This window comes from Myotis nattereri, assembly GCF_964212035.1.
Source record: "Myotis nattereri genome assembly, chromosome: 3".
Classification (NCBI taxonomy): domain Eukaryota; kingdom Metazoa; phylum Chordata; class Mammalia; order Chiroptera; family Vespertilionidae; genus Myotis; species Myotis nattereri.
Window position 1 is genome coordinate 46,040,770 of NC_138077.1, and position 9,478 is coordinate 46,050,247.

The window sequence follows — 9,478 nt, forward strand, 5'->3', positions numbered from 1 at the left end:
TGGAATATGGACATAAATTAGAAGGCAGGGTAAAAGATGGGGCTGGAGAGAGACGATCCCTCCCTGTAGGTTTAGTACTCTTCTCCCCTTTCCCCATCACTGTACATTTTAATAAAAGGACCATTAAGTATCTCCTAGACTAGAGCAAACCTCTCATTCTGCAAACCTCCTAGCGGCAGCTTGCCGTAATAAATGGAGGTCCAGAAAAGTAACTGAGATGTCCGGGATCATATATTGAATTTGTAGCAGAATCAGGACCAGGACCGTGTCTCCCCCACCAGCCACTCCCTGCAAGCACCATTCTCCCGCCCCAGCCAGCTGCACTAAAGGAAGACAGAGCCGTGCAAGGAGACCTGCAGGTAGACAATGAGCAGGCAGAGAGAGGCCCAGAAGAGACACCAGCGGAGAGAGAAGAAGCTGTAGCCCGAGCCCTCCTGGAGCATGGGCTTAGAGGCACCAGAGGTGTAGGTCGCCTCCTCCTCCAGCAGCTTCTGGCTGGGCTTCCAGTGCACGATGCCCTCCTGGCAGGCCTCGCAGAACTCACTGCGGTGCGGCCCACTGTCCGGGCGGCTGGCCACGTGGATGCGGTACTGGCCACCGTCCTCGTCGTAGCACTGCTCGCGCAGGCTGGTGATGAGGTTGTCCACCAGGCTCTCGATGTTCTCCTCCAGCATGCTGGACTCCTCCTGCCGCGCCATGCCGCACTCATAGCAGAGCTGCTTGAAGACGCGCATGCGCACTGAACCCATCCGCTGGGCGCGGTTCAGGTGCATGTGGAAGAGGATGACCACGTGGGGCGACTGCCAGGTGTGCCAGCACCAGGAGCAGTGGAACCTGCGGGGGTGGGAGAGAGGGATGAAGATGGGTTTCTCTCCTGGCGGCAGCTTGCCCTGGACAACTCCGGAAAGGAAGGGCCTGTGTGCCTGGGCCTGTAGGTAGAAGCAGAGTGTTTACAGCCCCCTGGGTTCCTCAGCGCTTCAGGCAGGCTCCCCAGGAGACTGGAGCAGCACAGTTCCTCAGGAGTCTGGCTTCCAGCTGTGCTCTCCAGCCTGCCTCCTGCGTGCTCTCTGGTGGACTCAGCTTCCCCTAAGCTTGATGCACTCAGGACATGCACCTGGATGCTGCACAATGGTTATACTCCCCTAATCTGGGCCTTATTTCTCATTTGTGAAATTCAGGGTGACCGTGTCCAATAAGGAGGGTCAGACCTCCCGTGACTCTGATAGGGAGATGACCAGCACGTCTCACTCATGCAGCCTACCTGCTCCAGGGAGAAGAGGACACTCCTCTAACCTTGTCAAGCACAGACCACCAAGAATCCACCGGATGGTCGGGTGGAGGGGTGATAGGCCAGCAGGAAGAGCACTGCAGAGTTTGGTCCCTGCTCCTTTACAAAGAACACTCTCTGTCTCTTGACAAATCACCCCTAGGTCCCACTCCGCTCTACAGTAGAGAGTGGGAAAGTGGATCCTGCTCTGTCTCCTCACCACATACATGCATACATGAACACTCACCATGTTGTCTACCCTGAGCTCCCTGGAGTCCCAGCCTCAGGAAACACGAAGAGAAGTGGCCTGGGCCTTATCTAGCCAAGCCCAACTCCATCAACCCCCGCCCAATGCACTCATCACCTCCAGGAAAGTTCCTTCTACCCCTGGGATGAATCTCTACCAGGCCCCTGTCCCAAAGGCTTTACAGGCAGGCAAGGATCTATTGGGCTGAATCTTCCCTCATTATTGGCCCTCTCTGGGCCCCCTATATGTTGGCCCTGAAGGACCTCTGATGAGGGACTCAATTCAATCCAACAGATACCACCAAGCACCACATAGTCCAGGCTGTGGAGTAGAGGTGATGCCAAACCTGCCCCTGACCCCTTCAGTCCACGGACCACAAAGCACAGATCAGTACCTATCACCGCCCAAGCGGGATTGGCAGGGAGAGCAGCCCAAGTGGTCCTGAGCCAAAGGACCTTTACCTCGATGCTGGCCAGAGCTATGGGACATCAGGACTCATGTGTCCCAAGGCTTAGAGGTAGAGTGAGCCCATGCACAGAATAGGACAGAGCAGCAGTTCTCCAGCCCTGCCTGAGGCCAGCTGGGAGACACAGGCCACTAGCTTGGAATAGGACCAGCTGATCCCTGAGGCAAGGAGCTCAGCCCTTAAACTCCTGGGTCATTGTGCCCAAGTTTCCAGTCTTTTGCACCCCTTCCACCAGCCAGCTCAGAAGCTTCATGTTCTCAGCCTCCTTTCACACTTTCTTAAATCAAGCCAATCCAGAGTTGTTTCCTCTCCCTCAAGCCAGACCTCAGATCTTAATCCCAAAATACCAGACCTAGCAGAAGGGGACCTTCAGGATCATCAGCCTTTCATTTTTCTGAAATGAAACAGAAGCACTGAGAGAAAGAAAAACACAGTCAGGACCCAGCACATAACAGGTGTCCAATAAATGTCTCTTAAATTGATTTGAATTGAAATGAACCAGTCAACCTCTGCCTCTGTCAAAGACAGGTTCACTCTGACATTTACAGGTCTTGAAGCAAGAATACAAATGCAAGCTCCCAACTCACAGTCTACCTCCTGTTCCCACCCTTCGCATCATGCTGCTTCTGAGGGGCTTCATATATAAACATGTCTGAACATCCAGCCAGTGTGTCCAATTCCTAGAACATAGCCACCTGTTAGCCTCCTGTCTTTGAATCGATGGACCCAAGGAAGAAGCTTGCTAAGACCCCTGAGATGAGCTTCAGGCGCTTGGGCAGGGAATTCTGTGGTCCCAATATCAAATCACGGTATAGAAGAGGGCGAGGCATGTGGGCTTCAGATGGACACGTCTCCTTGGCCTATGGGAGAAACAGGTCTCCTATAAACTATGCAATGCTAGGCCCTACAAACCTAAGGGAAGTCCTACCCAAAGCTAAGTCTTTTTGTGACAGACCCATAAATAATAGAGTTGGAAGGCACTTAATTGGTCATTAAGCCAACCCCTGCTTTTGCAAATATGAACACTGACCCAGACAGGGAAAGTGACCTGCCCAAGTGTACAGTTTATAGAACATAGCAAGTGGCCAATGAATGTTTTTGTATTCAAATCAAATTGGATTGAGCTGACTGGACATACCTAGGACTAGAGCACAGACTCCCCATCCCTAAGCTAAGGCTTTCCCTGGTGACCTCATGGCCTCCTCCCCTCAGTTCCCACCGCTCTTTAAGAGATTATGAAGCTGAAGCTGGTTTGGCTCAGTGGATAGAGCGTCGGCCTGTGGACTGAAAGGTCCCAGGTTCGATTCCGATCAAGGGCATGTACCTGGGTTGCGGGCACATCCCCAGTGGGAGATGTGCAGGAGGCAGCTGATCGATGTTTCTCTCTCATCGATGTTTCTAACTCTCTATCCCTCTCCCTTCCTCTCTGTAGGAAATCAATAAAATATATTTTTTTTAAAAAAAGAGATTATGAAAATAAGAAAACACTTAAAATGTCAGAGATTGCAGGGGCATTAAAGATATTACAGCTCTTCAATTACCATGGAAAACAGAACTCAAAGACAGAACACAACCTGCAGGGCCACCTGGGAGTCAGTGGTACTGCTGGGATTAGAACCAAGACCTCTTTCACCTACCCAGCATTCCTTCTCTGCCCCTTCCCTGACCTGACACCAGGATGAGGCTCCACACATCTCTCTCTGCCTCTGCCTGGAAGGTGCCCAGGGCTGTGCTCCAGGAATGCTTCCCTCCTTTCTGGCCTCTCACCTGCCTGAGGCATGCTGCTCCAGGTACTGCTTCCAGCCAGGGGCCAGCTCATTGGGCTTGAGGTTGGGGTCTATGATGAGCTCCCAGCTGTCTGCCGGCTTCGCTACCTCCATCTTCTCATAGAAGACTTTCTTCCACTCACAAGTGGTCAGGCTGGTAGACATGACCCTGTGGGCAGGTCGGGAGTTTGAGCTCCACCTGAGTGAGAACACAGCAGGAGCCCAGGTAGGTACAGAGAAGTTCAGTCTCTGTGGTCTGAAAATCGGCATCACCGGGACCAGGAGGAAACAGTACCCAGCAACCTCCGTTGTCACCCTGGAGCCTGTTGCCATGGCAGCTGGGTGGGGCACCAAAAGCCAGGGCTGGGGAGGAGAGAAGTCTCAAGGGAGAGGTCCAGAGCCCTGAGCTGAGCTTGGGAAGAAGAGCTGGGTGTTGACACTAACTAACTGAAGCAAGCAGGGTGAGAGGCTCAGTCCAGACCAAACTCACGTTGGCCTCCAGGGCCCTCCAGGAGGCAGACAATTCAGTGGCCCTCCTTCATCATCCTTCCAGGCATTCTCCACATCATGTGCTATGGCAACTATGTCACCCTAGGGAGCCAATAAGAAACAGGGATGGAGAGATGCAGAACTTGAAGCCCCCACATCCTAGATGTGCTTGGACCATCATTTGCCATGTGCCAGACATTAACTGCTTGACCTGTGTGCAGGACAAAGCAGGGATTAGTTCCCCTTCATCTAAATCAGGAAATTGAGGTTTACACAGCTCTGGTAGCTCAACCAACACTCAGAGCCAGGCCTTCCAAAATGAAGTTCATTTGTTCATTCATTACAGTACTGTTGAGCTCCTAACGCATAGGGGTTGAGAAAGAAGTGACAAGGTCCTTTTGCCTGGGGAGATCTCAGACCAGTTAGTGAGATGGAATGCAATTTAACCTGCTGTGAAAAGCACAGCAATAACATTTTAGATTCATAGAGTCATAGAATTGTTAAAACTCATATTTCGTTCCTGGTCCCAGGCCTCACTGAGGCAGCTGCTAGAGGAACACATTTGTTCTGTGTTGCAGGGTCCTGCAGCCTGTGCTGCTGCTACAAGAGGCCAGGCAATAGGAGCCCACAGCTCCCCGATGCCCAATTTAAAGACTTTAGGGATTAGGAAGGAACTTGCCCCCAAATTTGCATAATCCAAATGAAGGCAGAATCCCAAGAGGGAGGGAGGCAGTCTCAGCTGGGTAAAGGCCAGTCTATTTGGCAGCTAATTCCAAGTCTGCTCCAATATCTGTGTGGCCTTAAGATCTAGTTATTTCCCTCCATGGACTTCGTTCCTCTCACCTGCACAGGGGATGCTGTGCTACATGGCATCTAAGGCTTCCTTTACTTGCAATCATCATATGGCTCTTTAAGCTGGAAATTGGTCCCCAGACATGTGGAGGCACACAGAGTGCAGGTCATGCAGAATTGAAAAGGGTTGCTGGGAAACAGAAGGGCAGTTTGCACTGTTGTGTTCCAGCCATGGCACTTGCACCCAAGTGGTTTTTGCATGGAGTGAAATCGGGGACAAGACTATTGGATTTTTCTCTGGGAATGGAGAAATTAGGTTTGGGCTGAAGACCTCAGAAAAGACAAAACTGTGTCTTAGAGCCCTTGACTGAGAGCTCTAGAAAGGATCTTCATTTTTTTAAAAAAAATCCAATTTCTTCATTGAATTCTCTATCTCTTAATCTAACCCTCCTGACATTGAATTACGACATCTGAAGTTCAGAAACGGAAAATGAATTGGCAGAGGCCTCAGGACTGGGCTGCTCAACCCTCATGGGGGCACTCTCAGCAGTCAGCTTCCAGCCCAAGTGAGATGGGGGACCCTTAATTCTGAGAAATGGAATGAACTGCAGAGCTTAGAGGCACCTTCTAGCAGTAAATCTCTGAGAAATACTATTCCATCATTCCCAGAAAAGAAAAAAATTGACAAAGGAAAAAAAAAAACCCACAAAAACACAGAGGGTGAGAATCGTCAGGGTTTATCTGTTTGTCTTTGCCCAAATGATGCAATCCCCCTTAGGCCTACTGTAAGGTTTAATTTAGAATGGGAGACCTCTAAGCAGAGACTAATATAATTCATCTTTCTGTACAACAGCCCTGTTTTCTCTAAAGAAACAAACTTGCTTGTGAAACAATCAATGAACACAGTTACTACCTCAGTTTTCTGCAAATATCACTGGGTTGCTTCAGAAGTCACAATTTAAGAGCTCACTAAGGTATAAATGTGTTCAGCTGTAGCCACATCACACTCTGGCAGGTTTGTTATATGTTGCTGCCATATTTTTAATCTGTATGACACTTTTTGAAATAAAAGAATGTTTATTCATTTATAAAATAAAATACTATGAACTTACATTCTTCCAACAAAATTAGCAAAGGAGAGAGGAATAAAAGAATTAAACCCCTCTTCAATTTGGAATGTGAGTTAATAAACACTTTTGTAAAATGTCCATTACTTAAATGTTACTTATTAGAATAATACAGAGAATGTCAATGTGGAGCCAAAAGTATAAAAGTAATGAAGGGTTGCGGGGGTGGGGGGGGGGGTGGTGGTGAGATAAGTAGATACCACCTGGGGGATTTTGAAAATTATATGTACCCTTACTCCAAAGATTCCAGTACATAATCTTGAGGTGGTGTATACAGTGCTTCCTCAACCCACTCCAGTTCTGAGAAAAAACGGCCATTGTTACTGAAGGGAATATGTTTTCCCACAAGCATCTTGGGTCAAAAAAAAAAAAGTTAGCCTTTTCAAGTTTACCAATTGAAAGAGTTTATAAGTAGCATCACTATAGCTGCTATAGCACAATATCAATCTGTAGCCCCAACATATAGATGCTTCTCAAAACAGTGGTTGACATGTCTGATATGTCTGAGTGAAGTAGAATTTTATATATTTAAAAACTAGAGGCTTGTTGCATGAAATTCGTGCATGGGGGAAGGGGGGGTTCCCTCAGCCCAGCCTGCACCCACTACAATCAGGGACCCCTCGGAGGATGTCTGACCACCGGTTTAGACCCAATCCCTGTGGATCGGACACCCCTCTCACAATATGGGACCACTGGCTCCTAACCACTCACCTGCCTGCCTGCCTGATTGCCCCTAACCCCTCTGCCTGCCTGCCTGATCACCCCTAACTGCCCTCCTCTGCAGGCCTGATATGCCCCCAACTGCCCTCCTCTGCTGGCCAATTTGGTTCTGATTGGTCAGTTTCTATGCCAGTTAGCATTAAAAACTCCACCTCCTAGGCAGCCATTGGCTCCTCACAGTTGACCCAGATTTTGTTCTGATTGGCCAGTTTCTATGCTAGTCAATGTCCCTGGGCCTATCAATGGGGCCTGATCAGAAAGGCAGGGCTGATCAGCAGCCCTGGTGGAGGCCTGGAGAGAAATGGAGGCATGGCTGTTGGTCAGGCCGGGAGAGAAAGAGAGGCAAGTTCTGATCAATGGCTACCACAGAGGCTACGGATCAGATGCTGCCTCTCTCTCTGCAGGCGTCTCTCTGGGCCTGATCCGCAGCCCCCTAGGCAGTCAGTGCTGGGTCAGGGCTCCCGCAGCACCCCAGTCAGTGCTGGTCGCCATGGCAACCCAGCACTGACTTCCTGTCTGGTCAGCCTTCAGTCATAACAGTCCTTATGATGCTGGCTCTTTATTATATAGATTAGATATCCTCATCCAGCCAGCATGGCTCAGTGGTTGAGTGTCAACCTATGAACCAGGAGGTCACATGTCATGGTTTGATTCCTAATCAGGGCACATGCCTGGTTGCAGGCTTGATCCCCAGTAGTGGGTGTGCAGGAGGCAGCCAATGAATGATTCTCTCTCATCACTGATGTTTTTATCTCTCTCCTCCCTTCCTCTCTGAAATCAATAAAAAATTTTTAAAACATTAGATATCCTCCTTGAGGCTAGGTTTGGGTAGATCCAGTGTTTCCCCTCTTTATGATAACAAGCAATTGTGTTAAGTTGATAGCACCAGTAAGAATAGTCTTCTAGACCTGTGACTATAAGTCTGATTCCAAGAAGCTATGAGCAGCAGGGCTCCCCTTCCATCCCACTGTGAACACATATTACATGGCTCCTGTGTTATTGGAATTCACATTTAACGTGAGTTGTAAAGGACATACACAGAAAACTCTATTTTGACCTAATGATGGGGGACCCATCATCAATTCACACTGATATTTTCCAGTGGTGTTTTAACATTGACTTATTACAAAACTATTTGGGGGAAATGGCCCTTAGAAGCTTTATTGACTATATAAACTCATTAAAAACATTTAATATTTAAATTTTGAGTATCAATTGCTTACCAGGTTATAAACTATTTATTTCTCCATTTCTCATGACACTACCTCAGAAACATTACCTCAGAAATACAGAAGGAAACCTGTGTCTCAAGAAGTCAAATATATCCAACGTGGAGGTCCTGAATAATCACTGACACTATGGCTGCTGTTTGTTATCAAACAAAATAATAATCTTTACAATAAAGGACTTCCAAAATGACTAATGAGAAATTATACATTAAACAACTTTAACAAATATTCTGTAAAAAAAAAAAAGAAAGAAAGAAATATAGAAAACTTAGATAGACACTTGTATTTCTTAATTTATGTATCTTGGCAGCTTTTCCACAAGCTTACCTAATTGTTTATTTACTTTATACTTAGTACAGTACACATTTAAAAATGTTAGTCTATTAATTTACTCTTGATTATTATCAACTATTACCAGTGTTTAACTATTAAAAGCACAACATGTCTAATAAATCATCATAGATTTTCCATAAAAAAAAATTGATTCAGTAGATCTCAATTGGCAGTGCACAACAGAACTTTCTATGGAGTTGTTTTGGATAGAGTAAAGGTGCTTCCCATTCCTCCTGCAGAGGGGTCTGGATTTGCAAGAAGCTAGAAGTAATCAGAACCTAAGGCTAAGGCCCATTATTGATATGCAAATCTGATCAGGTTGAAGCTTGAAATAATTCAGTGATTCCACATTCCCTCTAAAACAGAATCTTAACTCTTTGCACAACATTAAAAAACCCTTTATAATCCAGGTCCCACACATCTCTCAGGCCTCACCTGTTATTACTCTTCTCTGATGGAGATGTACTAAATGATAGGGAGTTTAAATTGTCAATAAAGGTTCTATGGACCATTTTCGCCAATGGGGGTTCATGAACTAGATCCACTCATGCTTCTAAGTCTGCACTAGTTCATCAGCATTTGTCAAATGAACAGACATCCACAGGATACCTCCATCAAAGTGCTTTAAATCTTCTAGCTGGTTTTTAAAATATAATATTCCAGGAGGACAGGAAAATCTTAACCTGAATTTATGCTAGTAGGCAGGAAAAGAAGGAGTTTGAAAACAATTTACACTAGGGAGTAAAATCTGTGATGATAAAGTAGACATGTAGGTACAAGAGGCATAAGACTTACTTAATCTGTGTCACTCCATGCAAAGCAATTAAGCAAAGTCCAAGAGGGTGAGGAAACCTTAAGGTTAGTCCAGAATGGTTTCAATGTCCAGGGGACCTATTGATGGAAACTGGTCAGAGTACTACACCAAACTCATGGGTAACTGCAGTTTCTACATGGGAGTCCAGTCATTCTTCCAAGAAACTTTATATGATGCAAGAAACAGCAGAAACTGCAATCCAGTTCTTGTAGCACCAGGAATTGGGCA

The 9,478-nt window shown here is 46.9% G+C and overlaps 1 protein-coding gene across 1 annotated transcript; it reads right to left on the reverse strand.

Annotated features, from left to right (window-relative positions):
* Positions 1–323: 323 nt before the first annotated feature.
* On the reverse strand, positions 324–3,911 carry RTP2 (receptor transporter protein 2; the record flags this gene model as incomplete). Its single annotated transcript, XM_081085972.1, has 2 exons — positions 324–834; positions 3,748–3,911. 2 exons carry the CDS (start codon positions 3,909–3,911, stop codon positions 324–326), a joined length of 675 nt encoding a protein of 224 aa, XP_080942098.1.
* Positions 3,912–9,478: the final 5,567 nt, after the last annotated feature.